The following is a 22,348-nucleotide window of genomic DNA, read 5'->3' as shown; positions in this document are numbered from 1 at the left end:
TGTGTCCGACAGGGGGGCGACCTGCGGGGCGTGCGCGGTCGAACGCGGCGGCGGGGGGTGAGCGAGTACAAAAACGGAGTGCTGCAGGCCTGGAGAGGCTTCAGGGAAAAGCTCAAAAGGATCGTGGAGAGTAAATACTTCAACCGAGGGATCATGATCGCCATCCTGGTCAATACGCTCAGCATGGGCATCGAGTACCACCAGCAGGTGAGGACGGGGCATGGAGAACATAGTCAAACACTGTAGGACGTTTTGGTGTGTTATAGGGCCCCACCAGCTTTTAAAGATCCTCCAAAAAATGTCCATAGTGTCAATAAAAGCACTATTCTGCAAATACAGCTTATAGCAGTTATAGCGGTCTCAAGTTGCATATTGAGTTATTTTTTTTAACCACACAAACAATGTTCTGTAGTTGTTTGTGAAATACGTGGATTGTAACATGGAAGTAGATGATCAAAGGCAACGGTTCTCGAACAAAGATAAAGATTTTAGTGTCCACCGGTGGGTTTAGACCTTTTTTAGACCTGGTTTGACCCTAGTTTAGACCTGAAATGTCTTGTTTCAAATCTGGTTTAGATCTTGTAGTACTCAGAAGGCCAAATATTTTCTTAGGTGGTACTTGTTGTAAATCTTTGATAACAACAGATGTAAGGGATAAAAAATCTCTCAATTTTGGTAAACTAAGTCCTCCCAAGAAGCTAGAAATGGCAAAGGCAGTAAAAATCAAATAGTATTTTCTTGTTTTGTACAGACAGAGTTCCCTTCTAGAAACATATATGAACGACATAAAGCCCTGGCAATATTTACAAAAATGAATATCTAGATAGATTGGACTTATTCAGACCATGTTATTGCAATCCATCAGAAATGTGCAAAAAATGTGCCTGTAAATGTATTTTTTTTAGCATTGAAATGTTGCATAAAACATGTTAAGCCATAAGAACAAAACAAATATTCTCATTTTGTCTAACACCAAAACCTAAACCTCCCATCGCTTGTGTAAAGCCAAAATGAAGATTTGAGTCCTTGTTCTGAGCTGGTGGTGCATCATGGGTCTCCTCTCCTCCTCCTGTTTGTCCTCCCGAGTGGGGCTGAGTATAAACACAGCAGCAGAGCCTGGGAGAGCCATGTCCATATTGGGCCAACGGCACACGCTTACAGGCGGGGAGACGGAGCACTTTATGTAAGAGGTCTTCTCACCGCTGTACTCATCATCCCCCTTATGTGACACCTAATAGTCAAACTCCAAAAGACACACGACCAGGGAGAGCTCAGAATGTGAAGTACGGGCAAAAAGAAACAAAAAAGAAAAAAATGTTAAAAGTGCACTGGTGGGTGGTCTGCATGGAGAGCTTTGCCTAGAATGTTCCACTACATGGCATTAGACTTCCATCCAGCATCTAGTGTTTTTATTGCTAAAAATACCACCCTGGAAATAGATATGTTTGATGTCAGACTGTGGAACATTCCAGGCAAAGCAATAACATCTTCTTGGCAACAATAATAATAGATTTTATTCATAATGTGCTTTTTATTTGAAAGGAAATCTCAAAGTGCTTCAAGGATAAAAACGAAACAAAAAACAAACAAACAGAACAACATAACATAAAAAAACACCTTCAAACGACACACATTATTCTTGAACAAATAGGACAGCATTGTTTTCTCACAGTTAGAGATTTGCTGTTTATGTTTTCAAATCAGGGTTCACAGTGCACATTTTGTGGACATGTTTGTGGAACACTAATGTTTTAAATTAATCTATTTATTTAAAATCACGTCAGGTGTAGAGAACATACAGCAGTGTGCGGTGACTTTTATGGATGGGCAAGCAGACTGAGTGTTCATCAATATTCAGTGGATATCCTTAACATACAAAAGTGAGAGTCAAAGCCCGTTCTCCTGTGTGAAGGGCAAACGCTTATCCTACTGAGCAACTCTTTTACCAGCTGAATGCATTAAATAGTTTCACTTGACTGATCGATTCATTACACAAATTGGTGCTCTATGTCGTTAAAATACTTCAAAAAATATCTAATCACTGGTTCTAAAAGCGGAGCATGAATGGTCCTCAAAATTAAAAGGGGCGGGAGAAGAAGAACCAAGCTTCTCGCAGTACTGCTCAGCGATCTGTAGAGGCCACTAAAAGACAGCGTGACTTCAGCCAAGCTTCAGCAGCAGAAGTGAGGGGGGAACGGGCTTTTTTGTATATATTTCGGAACTGTTTATATATAGTTGTGACACACGGTAATGTTAGATTTTATTGGTCAATCACTGCTTACCTTGATTGCCCTGACCGCACACCGCTGACATACAGTAATATTCACTATCTTGTATTAGTTTAGATAAGATAACCTTTATTTGTCCCACAATGGGGAAATTCTAATGTTGCAACACAGATTAGGTACAGCAGTTTATTATTCACAGCAGTTGATTATTCAGCTTTCTCTCAAATGCACCTGGACTTATCATTATGACAATTTTTAGAAACGTCTGTGTCATTGTAGTTTTGCCTGTCACACCCTTTGCTTTGTTGACTAGCCTCATTGAGCAGATGTGTTTTTGGCAGGGATTTGTCTGAGTACAGTGAGGCGCACATAGGGACAGCACAACACTAATTAAGAGCGCTAACCATTAGTAATTTTTGCCAGTGTCTGCAGCAGCTTTTCTGTGCTAAGCTCTCTTTCTATTGGTTTACCGCATTATCCACGCACACAATAGTATGTTCGGGATCACTAACGAGTCAACAAGAGAAGGAGAGGAGGAGGAGTTGCATTTTCTGTATGAATTTAGCTTAAATCACGAAGAAGTAAAGAGAAAGTAAATGTTCTTAATGTTCTCTTACTCAAACGCTTTGGTCCTTCTTTCCTCTATGTTGCTTTTGTCACAATTTTATTGTGATTCATCAACTTCCTTATTAAATGTCGGCCAAGCGGGTGAAGAAAGAGAACTCTTTTTGGCTCACGTACAGTAGGATCTGGATACTTGGATCGAGGCCCGTTCTTCTTTTTCGAAACTACTTAGTGAATCACTTAAAAAAAATCAAGACACTCAAGGTCAACTCTATTACATTTTCTCCCTAATTTATGTAAACTTGTAGATGTGTTAGACGTTGCTTTGTCTCAAATTTTCAACAGAATGGTATAAAATCTTGCATTTATTCAATTACAGGTATTTTTATTCTATTATAATGTTAAAAAAAAAAAAAAAAAGAATTTACCTGTAACTCGACTTGTCTTCATAGAAATAGATGAGTTTAATGTCACGTTTATTTATCAAAATCTCCATGGAGACAAGCAGGTATTTCTTCCATCAGAAGTAAAAGTTTTCCTCTTTAGCCCCAGTCTTTCTCGTTGGATAACTTGAAATAAAGTATGTAATAATGTATGTAGCAGAAGTATGCGTCTGATGAAGTTAAAGTGGTCAAAAGTACTGAAAAACAGATATTAATCCTTTCTAAATGTAGTATCAAAACTAGATACTCATTAGAGCAGGAAATCACATCAACGGAACAAAATTTGACATTTACTTCCTGAACTATTTTCAAAAGATCTTAAACAGAAAGAAAGTACTATTAATTTGCATAGAAAATGAAAAGACAGCTCTTATTTTTCTTGATTGTCTTTTGTTGGAGCTTATAGTATCATGACAACAAGAAATACAAATGTACGCATTGTAAATTTAAACCTTTGTCACTATAGATTATGGGAAAGAAAGTGTAAATTCCTCAAGATGTAATGTAGTACTCTCCACCTCTGCGGATGAAGCTAAAGTTTGGTTTCAGAAAGCCCGTACAAACTGCAGCTACATACAATAAACCTTCATTGTGTAGCTTTAGTGCCTGGTGTATTAACTGGGCCATAACGGCAATGAAAACGCCACAGTTAAATATAAAGCACGGGTGTAGAAGAAGAGCCTTGACAGCTTCTACGCGACGGACCCTCAAATAAAAGCACACTGAGCAAACAAAACCTCCCATACCTTCTTCCACGCTCAACTCGCTTTAATTTCCAACACATCCCTTATTCCCTGCTCCGTGTCATCACCGCTGCGACCCCGGGAACATCACATTAACCCAAGCTGCTTTGCGTCTCAGATTACATTGCGTCGCCGGCTTCCCCCTCGTGCATCATCGTACGCACTCCATTTGTTTCAGAGGTAATCAAGTCGGGCCGAGAGCTGTAATTCGCTCCGTTTTGCTCGTGATTGGCTCGAGCAGACATCTGGGAGCGCTGGAAATGAGCATGGCGAAGGATGAGACTCCAGTTCTAATAAACACTAATCCCTGAAATGCATGAACGATGAGAGAGTTTAGGTGTGAATCAAGTGGTCATCATTTGTAGAGTGGTAGAAACTGATTTGAACTATAGTGGACATGTTCTGTAGTGACTGTCATTGTGGCCAGGTGGGATCAGGTGATGTTTGTCAGTGCAATGTGCAATAGCGCCCTCTAGCAGTCAGCGGAATTACAGCCTGTGTGGGTTCCTGAGCCAAGGACAGTGTGGGCAGGTATTTATCACCATTTGTTCTGTTTTATTATTCAAATTCAAAATTAATTAGTCAGATTTATGGGCAGTATGTTATGGAAGTACGCTACAGTTTGATGTAGTTGTGTTTATTCAAGCAGTGATAAAAAAGAGACTGACAAGACATTTTTGACTTGGATATAATACATTGGTAAAACTTTATAATAACTACACTTTGAATAGCCTTAAAATATTAAAACAAAAATAAAACATGCACAAATACTTACAGTATTTCCTGATGAACAAGTACTTTATAAAGAATGATTCAGGTTTAATAACAACTTGCCCTCTCTCCTTATGCACCAAAGCACCGACTATATACTGAGGAACAGTTTTGTACCTGGAACCATTAACAATTTACAGAAAGGAACATTTGAGTAAATATGCATGTTGGGACTGTACAGATATCTTTTTTACCGGACAAACCAAGAAATAAACACAACCTTCATTAAATGTCATTGTGTTTGTACAATGGCAATAAAGGTGAATTTAATTAAGTAAATTATAAACAAATGGTGTAATAAGAATGATTTATGCTTAGTAATTACCTGTTTAGACCTAATCTCTTAATTAAAGTCCACATGACAGATTCTCCTGTATTTCTAATTATGAATTAGTTTGGTTGGATAGCACCTGCGGTATATATTTACATATCTATAGTTTTACTTTGGTTAAGTTGCGGTTTGTGAAGTAATTTTGAAAAATGAAAGTTTAAAAATACATCTTGCCATTGAAAACACACGTTTTAATCCGGCCCGCCGAACATTTTGAATTAATATTTAAAAAAATTAAAAAAATAAAAAAAACCTTTTTTTTTTTTTTTTTCGTTCATCGAACCGTAGTTACATCCGTAACCGTTGTTAGCGCTAAAACTACACGTCCCACAATGCCGCTGGTGGCCGCCCCTCCCCGCGCGGCTCTTCACTGCCCTGTGTACTGCAGAGGGAAAAGTGCTGAGGGAAGTAAGACGCGCGTTTGTGCACTTTACAGCACTTACACACCTCAGAGCAGAGGTCTGAGCGAGGACAGAGACGTGTGGCTTTATGAAACACGTGGAAGAAAGAAAGAAGACTGTTTTGTGGATGTTAGAGCTGTACTAAAAGTGGAGCTAATGTGGAGCTAACAACAAGAAAACTAACTTCTGTGATGTTGCTCTGTGAGGAAAACATCCTCTACAAACCTGGACAGATCAGGAGCCACAGGTAAAAACACTGGTCAGAGTGTAATAAAGTATGAACATGACTGTGTCCACACTAATGTGACTGAACACAAACACAATGACCTCATTTGAGTCACTACATGAATCATTTGTCACTGAGATCAGCTTAAACTATGAAAATAGTGAGCTTGTATTGAGTTTAAGATAAGATAAGATAAGATATTCCTTTATTGTCCCACATGGGGAAATTTCATTGGTAAAGTTTGAGCAGAAACTGTGATATGATCATTTCACATCAGAAATGAGCAGTCTTTCACCTGCTGCACATTTGCGCAACAGTCTCCACAACTATTACTTGGCTGTAAGAAAGCTATTTATTTCTTATATTTTTTATTGTTTTATTTTGTACATAATATTTGGCCCACGATTTGAGAAAGAGTTTGGTTTGATGGAAACTGTCTCATGCACTTATTCTATATTTGCAAGACCAGAGGCGTAACTTAACCTCCTTAAACGCTCCACGTGTGTTTGTATTTAATGCTGAGTCAGTTCAGGTGTAAAGATAACTACAGAGAACTACAGATAACTACAGATAACTACAGATGACTACAGAGAACTACAGAGAACTACAGAGGACTACAGAGAACTACAGAGAGCTACAGAGAGCTACAGAGAACTACAGAGGACTACAGAGGACTACAGAGAACTACAGAGAGCTACAGAGAGCTACAGAGGACTACAGAGGACTACAGAGGACTACAGAGAACTACAGAGGACTACAGAGAACTACAGATAACTACAGATGACTACAGAGAACTACAGAGAACTACAGAGGACTACAGAGAGCTACAGAGAGCTACAGAGAGCTACAGAGGACTACAGAGGACTACAGAGGACTACAGAGGACTACAGAGGACTACAGAGAACTACAGATAACTACAGATGACTACAGAGAACTACAGAGAACTACAGAGGACTACAGAGAACTACAGAGAACTACAGAGAGCTACAGAGAGCTACAGAGAGCTACAGAGGACTACAGAGGACTACAGAGGACTACAGAGAACTACAGAGAGCTACAGAGAGCTACAGAGGACTACAGAGGACTACAGAGGACTACAGAGGACTACAGAGGACTACAGAGAGCTACAGAGAGCTACAGAGAGCTACAGAGGACTACAGAGGACTACAGAGGACTACAGAGGACTACAGAGGACTACAGAGGACTACAGAGGACTACAGAGGACTACAGAGAGCTACAGAGAGCTACAGAGAGCTACAGAGAGCTACAGAGGACTACAGAGGACTACAGAGGACTACAGAGGACTACAGAGAACTACAGAGAGCTACAGAGAGCTACAGAGAGCTACAGAGGACTACAGAGGACTACAGAGGACTACAGAGGACTACAGAGGACTACAGAGAACTACAGAGAACTACAGAGAGCTACAGAGAACTACAGAGAACTACAGAGAGCTACAGAGGACTACAGAGGACTACAGAGGACTACAGAGGACTACAGAGGACTACAGAGAACTACAGAGAACTACAGAGAGCTACAGAGAGCTACAGAGGACTACAGAGGACTACAGAGAACTACAGAGAACTACAGAGGGCTACAGAGGACTACAGAGGACTACAGAGAACTACAGAGAACTACAGAGAACTACAGAGAACTACAGAGGACTACAGAGGACTACAGAGAGCTACAGAGGGCTACAGAGAACTACAGAGAACTACAGAGAACTACAGAGAACTACAGAGGACTACAGAGGACTACAGAGAGCTACAGAGGGCTACAGAGGGCTACAGAGGACTACAGAGGACTACAGAGGACTACAGAGGACTACAGAGGACTACAGAGGACTACAGAGGACTACAGAGACGTGGAAATGTTACTTCGTACATTTAAAAGTTTTTTTAAATCTTGAGAAGTTTATTTTGTTATAAAGTCAAATACAATATTTTTCAGTTCCAAATACCTATTTAACAATATTTAACAATAGATTAAATGTTTATCTCTGTAGATCAACTCTGAAGTTGTGATGCACATAAACTGAAGCACAGTGTTGGTGAAATTACATTTGTTTTTCTTAATACATTTTAGTTTATGAGAACAAACGTGTTTGTAATTTCTTTTAATCGATCCAGTAATTGCTTCAAAAACAGCGTAGGCTATATAAAGCCATTTATTTCTTATATATTTTTTTGTTTTATGTTTTACGTTATGTTCGGCCCGCGACCCAGCCTGAGCGTCGAAATTCGGCCCGCGGCCCAAAATGAGTTTGACACCCCTGTTTTAAACGATCATTCAACAAAATAAAGGTGTTATAGTATTATTGTTTGTCAAATCATAACTATTGTGTTGTTTATACGGATTTTGGCTCTTGTTTACGATATGGTTGCTTGGTAACAGTTGTGGGATTATGTAATATTTGCTGGTCATGGTCCAACCAGGAGGTAATATTATAAACTTAAGAAAAATTGGGGACAAATGGTCAAAATGTTGTATGATCTAACCTTTTATATAGTCTTATAGCAGACTAGACTTTTCAGTAAAACAAAGGGAATATGATTATGTTTAAGGTTTTACAAAACATTTAGCCTGTTCTTCTCCAATTTTGCAATTTTGGTGATGTCTGATGTCACTTCCTCTTTGACATGGGCAGCAAATATGACACAGGTTGAGGTAATTTCACAACTGTTACCTAGCAACCAGTTAGTGATCAAGGGCCAAAATCCATTTAATTATGATTTGACAAAATAATTACACTGTTTGTTCAAACAAGTTGTAAGTTGTGCACAAATATCTCAAAGTTATTTTAGTCCGTGCAGGTGTAACAGGCCCCAGACAGGACAAAAATCACCTGGAGAACATCTTCTAATCATCTTTTAGTTTTAGTTTTGTTTATGTCCTTAGCATAAATTCAAAAAGTATGTTCATTTTAAAGGCGCAATGGACGAAATTTCGGCGTTTTGAGAACGCAGGTGGAAGTGCGCATGCGCACTCCCCCGTGCGGACTGATACAACACACACGTGCGTTTGTTTATTGGCGCTGCGGATCGCATCTCTCGTCTCCCATAGATTTCTGTCTACTTTTGAGTCAGCTCGAACTGTCTTTCTCCATCTTCATTTTGTCCCGTACACTGAGGGAACTATATTATGATAGATCCATGCGCTTAGACACTCGGAAATGTGGGAAGAGCCACACGCGGCTGCAGGTGAGCGGTAGGTGCGTTTTATGATTGATACATGGCAGGACTAATCGGCAGTCCACGCCACGAGGAAATAAGATTCAGATTTGTGCCAAAAAAATCGTCCATTCAACATTTAACAGTTTCACCCTGTAAAAATGTCACATGCAAGAAAATGTAAGTTTGACATAACATAACACATTTGTGACTGAATAATTCATTATTTTTTTTTTCGAAACTATGATGAAAAGATCATTTCATCTTTGTTCTTTTGTGCTGCCAGAGAATCCATCCAGCTTAATTTCATGTGGATAAGCCCAACAGTTAATATAAGAACCATAAACCAGGCCAAAATAACTACATTGTGACCGTTAAAAGGCAGATTGTGCCAACTGCCTACCAGCTTTGTATGAAAACACCGGCTTTTATATAAACATATTTGAATAGAAAAGCTGTTCATTTAGCAAAGTACAAAACGGTAGCGTGTCTCATAAAGAGCGCGTGCTTTATGAAGTGGCCGGCGTTGAGCGTTCGCCGGGTCAGTGGCCGCGGCGGCGCTGGGGTAAGTGGATGGGACCCTGATGGATGGCTGCTGCGGGGGCTTTTGTGAGTGATTGAGCCTGGCCCGTCGCTCCGGACCTGATTGATTGAGTCTTAGCCCCGGGGCACGAAAAGGCTGAGACAACTGAATAATACTGTGGAGATGTAAAAACATTTAGGGACGTGGCGTGGTTGTGGAGGCGATAGTGATGTATTGTCCATGAGGTACCGTAATATGAGAAATGAGGATATTGAGTACAACGACTGTAATGAGAAAGGTATTTAAAAAGATGGAACAAATCTCAGATAAAAAGAAGAGAAACTTGCGGTGCATTTTTGGGGTTCATTTATCCAATACAATCCACTTTATTGCACATGTTACAAATGAAGCCGTTTCAAAAGGGCAGCACGGAGAGTTAATGCTATTTAACAAATGGACTCATCTACCTTTAAATCACATTTCACTTTATAGGCTGTGCTTAAATATATCATTTAAAGTAGGAATGAAGGTTATTTTAAGTTCTGGTTTTAAAGCATTTGTTTTTTGCCTCCTGCATGATAATTAATCCAGCCCAGTTAAATCTTGAGTAAGTTTTAAATCACATTACCTCTCATTATTATCTCATTATTTTTAATTTAGCCAACCAAGATATTTTTTATTTGGAAATGATTTGAAAATATAGATACCAAATCGAAGCCTTAATAACCTAAAAGCAGTTGTGAAATGCTGATAAAACTATAAAGCAGAGAGACTGGTCTGGTCTCATAAAGGCTGATTTACACTTCTCTGTCAAATCTGACGCTGACGCACACGACAGCCAATCAGAAGGCTTGCAGCTCTTGCGTGCCTTGTTCATGCTCCTACGTCTAAAAGTCTCCTCGTGTCGAGGTGTTGTGGACTGCCACGGCGGTTTGCCTTGAGGTTTGCCACAGAATTGTTTGCGCAAGTGATAGTTTTTTTGTTCCAGTAAATATATGCAAATTAAAACAACGCACCTGGATTAGTGAATTTGCTCCGCAGAAGGTCGAATAGTTCAGGTCTGCGTGAGCACGTGTCTGCTGCGAGGCTTTGCTCTGCTCCTCTTTTCTCCTCTCTGCTCCTCTCTGCTCCTCTCTGCTCCTCTTTTCTCCTCTCCGATCCTCTTTTCTCCTCTCTGCTCCTCTCTGCTCCTCTTTTCTCCTCTCTGCTCTTCTCTGCTCCTCTCTGCTCCTCTCTGATCCTCTCTGATCCTCTTTTCTCCTCTCTGCTCCTCTTTTCTCCTCTCTGCTCCTCTCTGATCCTCTCTGATCCTCTTTTCTCCTCTCTGATCCTCTCTGCTCCTCTCTGCTCCTCTTTTCTCCTCTCTGCTCTTCTCTGCTCCTCTCTGATCCTCTCTGATCCTCTTTTCTCCTCTCTGATCCTCTCTGCTCCTCTCTGCTCCTCTTTTCTCCTCTCTGATCCTCTCTGATCCTCTCTGATCCTCTCTGCTCCTCTTTTCTCCTCTCTGATCCTCTCTGCTCCTCTCTGCTCCTCTTTTCTCCTCTCTGATCCTCTTTTCTCCTCTCTGATCCTCTCTGATCCTCTCTGATCCTCTCTGCTCCTCTTTTTTCCTCTCTGATCCTCTCTGCTCCTCTCTGCTCCTCTTTTCTCCTCTCTGATCCTCTCTGATCCTCTCTGATCCTCTCTGATCCTCTCTGCTCCTCTTTTCTCCTCTCTGATCCTCTCTGATCCTCTCTGATCCTCTCTGATCCTCTCTGCTCCTCTCTGCTCCTCTTTTCTCCTCTCTGATCCTCTCTGATCCTCTCTGATCCTCTCTGATCCTCTCTGCTCCTCTTTTCTCCTCTTTTCTCCTCTCTGCTCTTCTCTGTTCCTCTCTGATCCTCTCTGATCCTCTTTTCTCCTCTGATCCTGTTTTGTTTATTTTAATATTGCACGAATTGCAATTGTGTGTATAATAGTGTTCTGTGTGTATGTGTAACCTGTAGTGTTGTGTGTGTATGTGTAACCTGTAGTGTTGTGTGTGTATGTGTAACCTGTAGTGTTGTGTGTGTATGTGTAACCTGTAGTGTTCTGTGTGTATGTGTAACCTGTAGTGTTGTGTGTGTATGTGTAACCTGTAGTGTTGTGTGTGTATGTGTAACCTGTAGTGTTGTGTGTGTTTGTGTAACCTGTAGTGTTGTGTGTGTTTGTGTAACCTGTAGTGTTGTGTGTGTTTGTGTAACCTGTAGTGTTGTGTGTGTTTGTGTAACCTGTAGTGTTGTGTGTGTTTGTGTAACCTGTAGTGTTGTGTGTGTTTGTGTAACCTGTAGTGTTGTGTGTGTTTGTGTAACCTGTAGTGTTGTGTGTGTTTGTGTAACCTGTAGTGTTGTGTGTGTTTGTGTAACCTGTAGTGTTGTGTGTGTATGTGTAACCTGTAGTGTTGTGTGTGTTTGTGTAACCTGTAGTGTTGTGTGTGTTTGTGTAACCTGTAGTGTTGTGTGTGTTTGTGTAACCTGTAGTGTTGTGTGTGTTTGTGTAACCTGTAGTGTTGTGTGTGTTTGTGTAACCTGTAGTGTTGTGTGTGTTTGTGTAACCTGTAGTGTTGTGTGTGTATGTGTAACCTGTAGTGTTGTGTGTGTTTGTGTAACCTGTAGTGTTGTGTGTGTTTGTGTAACCTGTAGTGTTGTGTGTGTTTGTGTAACCTGTAGTGTTGTGTGTGTTTGTGTAACCTGTAGTGTTGTGTGTCCTCAGCCGGAGGAGCTGACTGACGTGTTGGAGATCAGTAACATCGTCTTCACCAGCATGTTCGTCCTGGAGATGGGCTTCATGATTCTGGCCTTTGGACTCTTTGGATACATCAAGAATCCATACAACATATTTGACAGCATCATTGTCATCATCAGGTATTTACAAATTGTAAAATACTTTTCTGACCCACTTTTATCTCATAAGACCATAGACATGTGGGAGTTAGGAGTGGGGAGAGACATTCAGCTCTGGTGGGGTGCCTGTCACTTGTTTGTCTCTTCTTTCTCTTCTTTTTCTATTTTGCCTGGAATGTTCCATAGCATGTGTTAAATCCTACTGTATCTCTGTTATTGGAAAAAAGCAAGAATAGTTTAAAGGATAATACTATGCAAACTGTGTTCCTTCATCCAAAACATAGACTTAGACTTGTAGGTACACTGAGGGAAAAGAAAAGATACAAATGCATCAGTAATGCTTGTTGAAATGCCTTGGAAACAGCTTGACACCTGCCCTGACACTGACACAGCTAAACTCGGCTGGAGTCATTCATATTCCACATTTCTCCCGCAGCTTGTCACTCATTCATTTGCAGGAGTGTTGGTGCACTGGCTCTGCATTCGTCTGTTCTATAGCTCACACTGGCACTCACTTAGTTTTGGGAGGTTGTGGAAATATATCACAAATGTGCTAAAACAAGCTGTAAATGTCTTTGAGGAGGTTCAGGTTAGGCCCTCAACTGTCCCGCCCACTTAGAAGCCCGGCGTGGTTCCAGAAGTCAATTTCATATTAATTTTTCCCATATACTTTTCAAAAACATTAAGGCACAATGGAGGCTAACCAGCTACGTTCAGATTTAATTGCATTTAAAGCTTAAAATTCTACTAAACTGTTTGATATTTTACCAGTTTTAAATGCAATTATAGGTCTTGGGGGAACTAGCTATACATTTATTTTGGAAAGTCTATGGGAAAAACGAATGCAAAATTTACTTCGGAAACCACGAGATGGGCAACACAAAATATCCCTTTATACTTTTGAATACATTGCATTACGGTGTTATCTTTTAGTGTCATCCATCAGTTATAATTGCAATTAAATCTTGAGAGCATTGTTTATTTTGTACTGATATTTATGAATGTATGTGACTTTGCTTTTTAGACATTAAGCTCCAAACCCCATAGTTTTTTATTGCTATTTTAAGCTGTTTTTTCCTCAGTTTAATCCAAATCTCAAAACTTTAATAAAACACTATAAGAGAAGTAAATCTAACGGTACAAAAAGGCCACTGACAAGCATTGGAGATTGAAAGTTGTGTCAACCCTGGTAAATTCATATCTGAACTGCTTGACGTTGACTCTCTTGCGCCCCCCAGTGTATGGGAGATCATTGGCCAGTCGGACGGCGGGCTCTCAGTGCTCAGAACCTTCAGGCTGCTGCGCGTGCTGAAGCTGGTGCGGTTCCTGCCCGCTCTGAGGAGACAGCTGGTGGTCCTCATGAAGACTATGGACAACGTGGCCACCTTCTGCATGCTCCTCATGCTCTTCATCTTCACGTTCAGGTGACTTTTGCTAACTTTACACTCCAAACTAGGGCCTACATAGATACTAATCAACAGGTGGCAGTTGCAATATTCTTGAATTTTGTACCATAATATTAGATGATGGGCAGGAGCCAATGTAAGTGTTAAGATATTTATATCACATTAACCATAAACCAAGTCATAACATCTGCCATCTCCCTTTTAAACTATGAGCAGTGTAGAATGGTGAAATATCCATGGACCCAACCTAAATGTAGTAACTAAATTCTACTACACTGAATTCAAATCTGTATCAAAATAGAGTTTTGAAATGTACCCTAAATGTGTTCTTTCTTCTTCTTGTCAGTATTCTGGGGATGCATCTGTTTGGCTGCAAGTTCAGTCTGCAGACAGACAATGGAGACACCATCCCTGACCGCAAGAACTTTGATTCTCTGCTGTGGGCCATTGTCACCGTGTTTCAGGTGAGCAGTGGGAGACCCCATTCAAATCAAACCTACAGTCAATTTACTTTTGCACTTGTTTAGTATTATCTTGAAGTATTGTGCAATTCTTCATCTGCGTATTCTTAACATACCACATACATCCAGACATGGGGATGTTTTAGGGGAAGATGTTTTCTACACTTCATGTAGTATATTTGTTCAGGTGTACGTGTGCAGGGTTCCGTGCAAGATGCTTTTCAGAGGCTCTTATTTTTGTAAAATTCTAATATCACAAACTAGATATCTTATCAGTGGTGTGCGGTCGGGGCAATCAAGGCAAGCAGGTATTGACCAATAAACTCTAAAATTACTGTGTGTCACAACTATGTTTGAATTTGTCCGAAATATATCCTAATAAGCCCGTTTCCCCCTCACTTCTGCTGCTGAAGTTTGGCTGAAGTCACAGTGTATTTTAATAGCCTCTACAGGTCACTGAGCAGTACTGCGGAAAGCTTGGTTCTTCTTCTCCTGCAGCTGCTCAGTCTGTGACCGTGTTCAGAGGCCTGTTCACGCTCCGCTCTCTAACATGAGCTTTTAGAACCACAGCAGCTTCTTTTAGAGGTCTGCACATGTGCTCTGAGGACCACACAGCCTCAAACCTATGGATCTGTGCTCAAACCACTCTGAATAAACCTGTGGGAATCAAACATGTTTGCAGGTTCTGCCCTAACTGAGCATGTGCAGAGGAGAAGTGAAGCAACAGCAGCGCCAAGTTTCAACATCTCTGTATCCTATCAGATACAAACTGGCTTAAAGGTGTACTATGAAGCTTTTCTAGTCAAGGGAATGCCACCTGTTTGTATCCAGTGGACGCTCCTCTAAAAAAGGTTACATAGTGCACCTTTACATACAATTAACAATATTTAAATAATGTTGCGTAATGAACAATAAGGTTTTGGAGCCCAGTTGTTTGCCTGTTCCAGTTACTGAATGTATGCATAAATCAGCTTCAAATATGCATCAAATTAAGTGTAATTTTGAATATTTTACATAGAACATGATGATGACTATAGGAAATATGAGTAAATAGTGAACTTAAATGTGTAACAAAAGGACAGAAAGACTTTATTGTCTATTATCTTCTGCTTTCATGGTTATTAAAGGTGCACTTTGTAACCTTTCTGTTAGAGGATTCCATGGTGACATTATTACTTTTCCTAGAATGTTCCACAGTATACACTTTTTCTAAATACTCAAAAAAAAACAAAAAATGGCCTAGTGGTGTCAATACTGTGAAACGTTCCAGGTAAAACAACCCAAAAAGTTCCTACACCTAGAAGTACTGTAATTGAGACCTTTTAGCATGTTATGTTATGTTATTTGAATCTAGATGTATTGGACAAATGGAAACATAACACAAAGAGCTCTATTCCCATATTATGTATTATGGCTCCAATTGATGCATTTCACTAAGTCATCACAACAAGTGCAGTAAATTTCTCATTTGCTCCCTGCTCTTTGCCTGACAAATCGCTTTGCCAACTTCTTCTCATTAGTTAAATGCTGCAAAATCTTATTCCCACACAACCACATTCTCTCCAGCTCTGCATCGTTCACTGCCCTGCCTATGCGCACAAAACCTGGTCTAATGGCTCTATATTCTCCATACTGTCCTCCTTTTTTCTAGCGGATCCCTCAGCACAAATATGACACAAAACGCAGGGAAGGGGCTCACTGACTGCACACCACTGGGTATAGAGATGCTGAAGTAGCGTTTTATCCCAAAATGTGGTTGAAAAGTTGGACTAAGTGTATACTTACTGCAGTGCTCCAGAAAGCTGTCTATGTCAAAAGACTATCTGGGTTTGTTAAGTTAGCTGAGGCCGAGCGTTTTGCTCCTGCTGCCTTCATTTATCATGCTGATTTACACACAGAAAGTCACATGCTTTATACGCTGTCTCATAGTGACACATCAAGGAAATGTTACTGTAGAGTGGAAATAAATGCAACTTAAGCAAGGGTTTTGTTGTCTGTAGTAGCAGTTTATAAGGTGAGACACTGTGGTTGAAAAGAAAAAGCTTTATGTTTTAAAAGGTTTATGTGCGATAAGGCTTTTACGTGTGAAAATGCCTCAAATTAAATATCTTTCATGCAACATAAAAAATCTGTGGTTTATTTTGTTCACATATTAGAAACAGAAATACCAGTTGGATTTTGTATATCTCATATTAAAACCACTTTTATATTTTTAAACACCATGATCAAGAATTAGATGGCAACAAATGCTTCTTAAAAATAATATGAAAGAAATGTATATACTGTAATGTAAATTGAAAGAAAAAAATAATAATAAATAAATAAATAATAATAATAATAATAATACAAAAACAAGTATATAATATAAAGTTCAAGAGTTAAAATGAAAACTGATACTAGCAGGGATATCGGTGTGAATACTGGAAAACTGTATGAATCAGTATGTATGAATCGTCACTTTGTTTATCAGTTTATTTTACACTGTGTTGCTGTTGTAAAGTTACTGTAATATTATTAGCATATCATTATGGTATTAACATCTCTCAAAGTAGTTTTAAGGAAAGTATCCTGGTATTGTTCGATACTCAAGTATCAATCTGCTTTGTTGCGACTACTTTTAGTGGCGATTTCTTTGCCATAGAGTGAAAGAAATTGCCTTTTGAGAAAACTTCCTTTGAAGTTACAAGGTCCCATATAACTCATCTGAGGAAAGCTGATTCAGTGAGATGATAAAACATCTCTGGGTTCAGATTGGACAACATACAGTTCATCTGCTCTTTACCTTCTCCTTTGCCTTGTTTCTACTCCCAGAGAATTCATTTGTGTTTCAATCTGCAGATCTTAACTCAAGAGGACTGGAACGTGGTCCTGTATAACGGCATGGCCTCCACCTCCCCATGGGCCGCGCTCTATTTCGTGGCCCTCATGACGTTTGGCAATTACGTGCTCTTCAATTTACTGGTGGCCATTTTGGTGGAGGGCTTCCAGGCTGAGGTAAGAACGACTGCCTGCATTGTTCATTTGCATTTATTACACTAACAAATACTCTCCCTGGGTACGACCTTGTGTCAGTTTCATTTGTAAGTTTCTGTGGTTAAAAAACAAACAAAAACACTTCTATTATTGTCATTATAAGGAAGAAATGGTTATGACTTTAGACTGTGACCTATTTTGTTTTTGTCACTATTTTTGATGGTTTGTGAGAACATTTGGCAGTATTTTTCATTTCCAAAATAATACTAATAAGTAGTGTTAGTTGTCATCCTTGCACAGATTGAGAAGCGGCTACACACCAATTTATAACAAAAATAAATAAATGTTGATTTTATTGACTGTTTATTTTACGATTTTATGTAGATCTAAACATCAATATTTAGAATTTTAAGGGTGCATTCACGCTTGCACATCAAAATTGGGGCTAAACCAGGATTAAATCAGGTCCAAAACTATGTAGACTAGAACAGGACCAAACATCTGATTTAAACTAGGCTCAAACCAGAAACAAATTGGTACAAAAAAGTGTATGAACGCACCCAATTAACTTGAAATTTAGATATCCAATTAACTTCAAACATTTAAACTAAAAAGACATATATGGCAGGCTGAGAAATAGATTTTCAAAGTTAGGGGGGAGGGGGGCCCAAAGTTAGGGGCCCCCAAGCAATTTCAGGGGCCCACAAGCGCGCGCGGTATCGCGGCGTCATAAGAACAAGATAAATGTGTTGTTTTAAACCTGGTTATTAGCATGTAAAACAATTCAAAGTACTTTTATCTGTTATTTCATATGAAGAGCACAAATACTGAATCATATAAACCAGAGATCATGATCTTTAAAACTGTTTAATTCAATATAATAATGTTTCTTATATATAAAATAAATACTGTTTACATCATTTGACACAAGGAGATCTTGTGGAATATATAAAATCACGTCCTACAAAATAAACTACTCATATATACATTGCCCCGAAAATTAGACCGGGCATTTCCGAGGACACGTGAACGCAACACGAACGCAGCGGCCAATCAGATGCCCGCTTTCATCGATATTACGTTACGGAGACCGCTCGGCCAATGAGAAGCATGTCTGTCAAAACGAAACTTAAGCGATGAAAATGTAGTTAAATCTTGATTTTTTTCGAGGAGGGGCACGGCGGGCCCCCTCCTATTTCAAACCGCGGGCCCGCCGGAGATTCAACTGCTTGCGGGCCCCGGGCCCCCGTCTAATTCACAGCCTGATATGTAATGTTAAAATGTTCTAAATTCATTGTCTTTTTGTATTATTTTTGTTTTGAATTTTTTTTACATTTTTGAAATTCACACAAACACAACCAGAGAGCAATAAATAAATAATTATAATTCAAATGGCACAATATGATCTGACCACTACTATAATGACCAGGAAACAATGCACACAAAATACTCAAGATTTTGTCTGCGAAATCAAATAGAAAATTTGTAGAAAAAAAGTAAATTAATAAAATGGACTGAACTAGGGTTTATGTTAATTTATAAATCTGATTACTTTTTGTTTGCCATATAATTGTATTACTTTGAAGCGTACCAAATGAAAGTGTACCTTATGAAGAACCAGTTTCCCCATTTCTTCTGGAGTAAAAGGTCTTAGAATACAATAACAACAGCAGTATTCATTAATGCCAGTCTGAAGAACCAAGTACAAATGAATTCTCATCCCACTTTTCTCACCAGTGGCTCTGAGGATGGACCTTCAGTTACTTATAATTAGCTCCCAGCTGAGCGAGGAGGTCAAAAACTCTTCTTTTCGAGTGGGGCTGCCGAGCACTTACTGATAAAAGACATCAACATGACTGCAAGCAGAAATGAAATCTGATTTAAGAGTAACATTGTTGCTTTGCTATTTTACAGGGAGATGCAAATAGGTCCGAATCTGACGATGAGAGGAAATCAGACAACTTTTCGGAGGATGAAAAAGTAGAGCAGCTACGCGACACAGGTGAACAGAGAATACATCTAATCTTTGTGCCACCTGTTTGTCTCCATAGAGGTTCTGTTTCTATGGCATTAAACAATTCATCTTACAGGAGGGTTTTTTAATTGCAAAAAAACAAGCATTTCTGAAATCAAGGAGAAGAAGAAGCCATGAGCATCAGCAGCAGGAACAACGAGCTAAGCTGTGTCTCTACAGCTGTGTAATAAAAACACACACAAACGGACTACAATAAGCACACCACATTCTCCTCTACTGCACTGATTTGAAAGGGAATGCCCACAAGACATTAAACAGAAACAACACATTTGCACATGAAACTGCTGATGTTGAATTAAAGGCGGACTGTGCAGTACATGACCCATGTGTGCACTGCCAACAACACTATAAGCACATGCACAGAACAGGTCAGAATGCATATTCTCTACAGACTCATCAGCAGCACAACCTCTGTGAGAGAAAGAGAATTTGCACTAAATCCTGCCTTTCGCACAGCAGTAGCATCAGCAGCACTGAGCTCTGTGCAGCAGACTGTGTGCACACGTGTGACCCCAAAGCTTGTATTCTCATGCTTTTAGAAAGTTTGTTTTTTGCAGATGATTGTATTGTATAAAGTAGAGGCAGTCAAAGTTTGTATTCCTTACAAACTCATGGTGCACAGATCGGCTGTGTCCTGCTGTGTTCACTTGTATTGATGGGATACCTGATAGCTCCTTAGCGCTGGTTAGGAAGCTCCTGTTGCTAAAGGAGCTATGAAAGGAAGCATAAAGGCTCCTTTTCCTAACTCGGACTATTCGGACAGTCCTCATCATGGCGGGCGGTGACGTACATGCGGTTTTGGCTTAAGGTACTTGAAGGTTCCTTGCCAACTAGAAGTATTCAGAATTAAACAGGAAGTAGTGAGGCTAACACTGAGCTAGCAGGCGCTGTTGTGCACGGGGCCCATTCTGTCGCTCTTTATTCTCACATTTTAACACTGTGATCTGGTACAGAGCTGAAGATGTACTCGCTCATGATGACCGCTAATGGACACGTGGATCGCAACTCCATGGCCCCGCCCATCATCATGCACACCGCGGCCACGCCCATGCCCACGCCCAAGAGCTCCCTGGGGCCCGACTCGGTCCTGGGGGACGAGCAGCAGTTCAGGGACGCCATCTCTCTGTCCGAAAGCGGGAGTGTGACCGCGGAGTCTCGAGGCGCAGGCACGTCCATGGACCCCATCGCCTACGACCAGCGCTCTTTGGTGAGTTGTAGAGCCGCTTCTATTTTTGTTGAGGGCCCCTAATGCTTTTTGGTGGTGCCTTTGTTTGCAACAGTAGAGAGCCCTTATCCCTTGGAATTAACCATATGCAAAGAAACAGAGTAATGAAACCAAAATAAATGACACTATTGGATATATTGGGCATTTGGCCTATAATTTTTCAGCAGATTTTGCGTTTTTTCAGATGTAGATATTTTATAATAACAAAGTAACTTAATTGTAATTTAGGTCAGCTAGGGTTACAACTATTTTAATAGTTCACTAGTAAGCAATTTTTTTTTTTTTTATCCATACATTTCTATTATACAATGTGACTTAACAAATATTTTTCTAATCAAATAAAGGTTGAAATATGGTGATTGAAGAGAGTATTTACGAATAAACTGTACCGATGAAGTGTTATTGACGAATATCTGGCATTTTGTATTATTTTTTTGATTTGGTAATACCACCTTCTGTGTTATAAGTATATCTTTTTGTACTTTTTTGATCCAAATAACTACTACAACTATAAAAATCCCAATATATTGTTGCAGCCCCAGTTGTCACCAAATACATGAACATACAAAGTCAAAAGACCTACAAATGGGACAGGACTTATTGTCAGAGAGTTTTGAATTAACAGCGTTTGTGTCGCTATAAAATATACAAAACTAATTCATAAGTAATAACATTGAACTTCGGAGGCCCCCTAATGGTAACTGTGGCCCTTTACTGTACATCTCTCCAGTCTGCGTATGCCAAGAATCAAGTGTTGGCCATTAACACGCTTATCTGTCTCTCACAGCAGAGCATTTCCAGTCCCGGGCGTCGCTCTCCGGCTCTTCCACGCGGCACGGGCGGCTCCTGGGGCAGCCGCCGCTCGAGCTGGAACAGTCTGGGACGGGCCCCGAGCCTCAAACGACGGGACACCAGCGGGGAGAGGGAGAGCCTGCTGTCCGGCAACGGAGAAAGAGGTGGCGGGGAGGAGGAGGAGAACGGAGAGGAGAACGCCGACGCCAATAACAGACTACGGCCTGCGTCTCTGGAGATCCTGCAGGCCTCCACGCTGTGTCCCTCCATCGTGACTGAATACGCCGACTGCAACGGGAGGACCATCTACGAACCGCCCAACATAAGCACTGACCTCAAAGATGACACCAATGATGACGAGCTGGACGATGATGTAAGTAACATCGATTTAAGTGGATACATTCTCTTGGTTTAAAGCCCAAGTACGTAACTGTTTAGATTTAAAATGCTCTATGATAAAAGCATGTTTTTTACTTTTTATTTCTCCACAAACCTAACTCCTACTTGGCTGTGTCCTCCTGCTTTTCGGCCTGTTTCCTCCTGTTCAAATGTATGGTTTTAATGTTTGTTTCCATGGAATAATGTAGGGGGCGTGCCACCTCCAGAAATGTACATACTGATGCTTTAATTTGGTAAACGTGTCATTGTTAGTGCCGGCTAATCACGTGACTACAATGTCATTCATGTCCAAATTGATTCTTCTTGTGGTTAAACAAAGAAACAAGCTGTAACTGCTGAAAATGGCATAACTTTCCATACAGTTATTGTTAGACGTGGCATTAGACATGAACTCTTAACCTCTGAAAAATGAAGTGTATTTAGCTGCTGGAATTCAACAAAATGTCCCTAAATAGGACCCTGGAGCCTCTGATACACATAATGCCACACATTCCTAATACCCAATCTAAAACAGCAACAGAAAACCTTGCTAACAAAGTAAAAACTGTGTACATTTTTCCCATCTGAACCCATTACTTTACATATGAAGTATTGCTTAAATCACAGCCTTTCTGAAACCATGACATGTTTTGTATACCCTTTCTCCTCTGCTAAGACTGGAGACAGTGGCATTATAGTGCTGCTGCCAGCCCCGCTCTCTCCCCGTAGGTACTGACACATTTGCTGAGCAGCTGCCTTGTGCTTTTCACGCTCTTATGTCATTTCTTAATCACTTAATCTGCCTCTGTTCGGACTG

General features: G+C 40.2%; 1 protein-coding gene across 1 annotated transcript in view; it reads left to right on the top strand.

Annotated features, from left to right (window-relative positions):
• The window catches only part of cacna1ha (calcium channel, voltage-dependent, T type, alpha 1H subunit a), a 181,412-nt gene that overhangs the window by 120,033 nt on the left and 39,031 nt on the right, over positions 1-22,348 (top strand). The window contains exons 13-20 of the mRNA XM_072442502.1: positions 13-207; positions 12,131-12,282; positions 13,500-13,685; positions 14,014-14,131; positions 16,967-17,122; positions 19,016-19,103; positions 20,090-20,343; positions 21,149-21,526. Of these exons, the coding sequence (XP_072298603.1) occupies positions 13-207; positions 12,131-12,282; positions 13,500-13,685; positions 14,014-14,131; positions 16,967-17,122; positions 19,016-19,103; positions 20,090-20,343; positions 21,149-21,526 (1,527 nt within the window). The remainder of the gene's footprint in view (positions 1-12; positions 208-12,130; positions 12,283-13,499; positions 13,686-14,013; positions 14,132-16,966; positions 17,123-19,015; positions 19,104-20,089; positions 20,344-21,148; positions 21,527-22,348) is intronic.

This window comes from Eucyclogobius newberryi, unplaced genomic scaffold, assembly GCF_026437365.1.
Source record: "Eucyclogobius newberryi isolate DKJ021-1_F unplaced genomic scaffold, fEucNew1.0.hap1 SCAF_13, whole genome shotgun sequence".
In the NCBI taxonomy this organism is placed as follows: Eukaryota; Metazoa; Chordata; class Actinopteri; order Gobiiformes; family Gobiidae; genus Eucyclogobius; species Eucyclogobius newberryi.
This window is presented reverse-complemented; position numbering and strand designations above follow the sequence as displayed.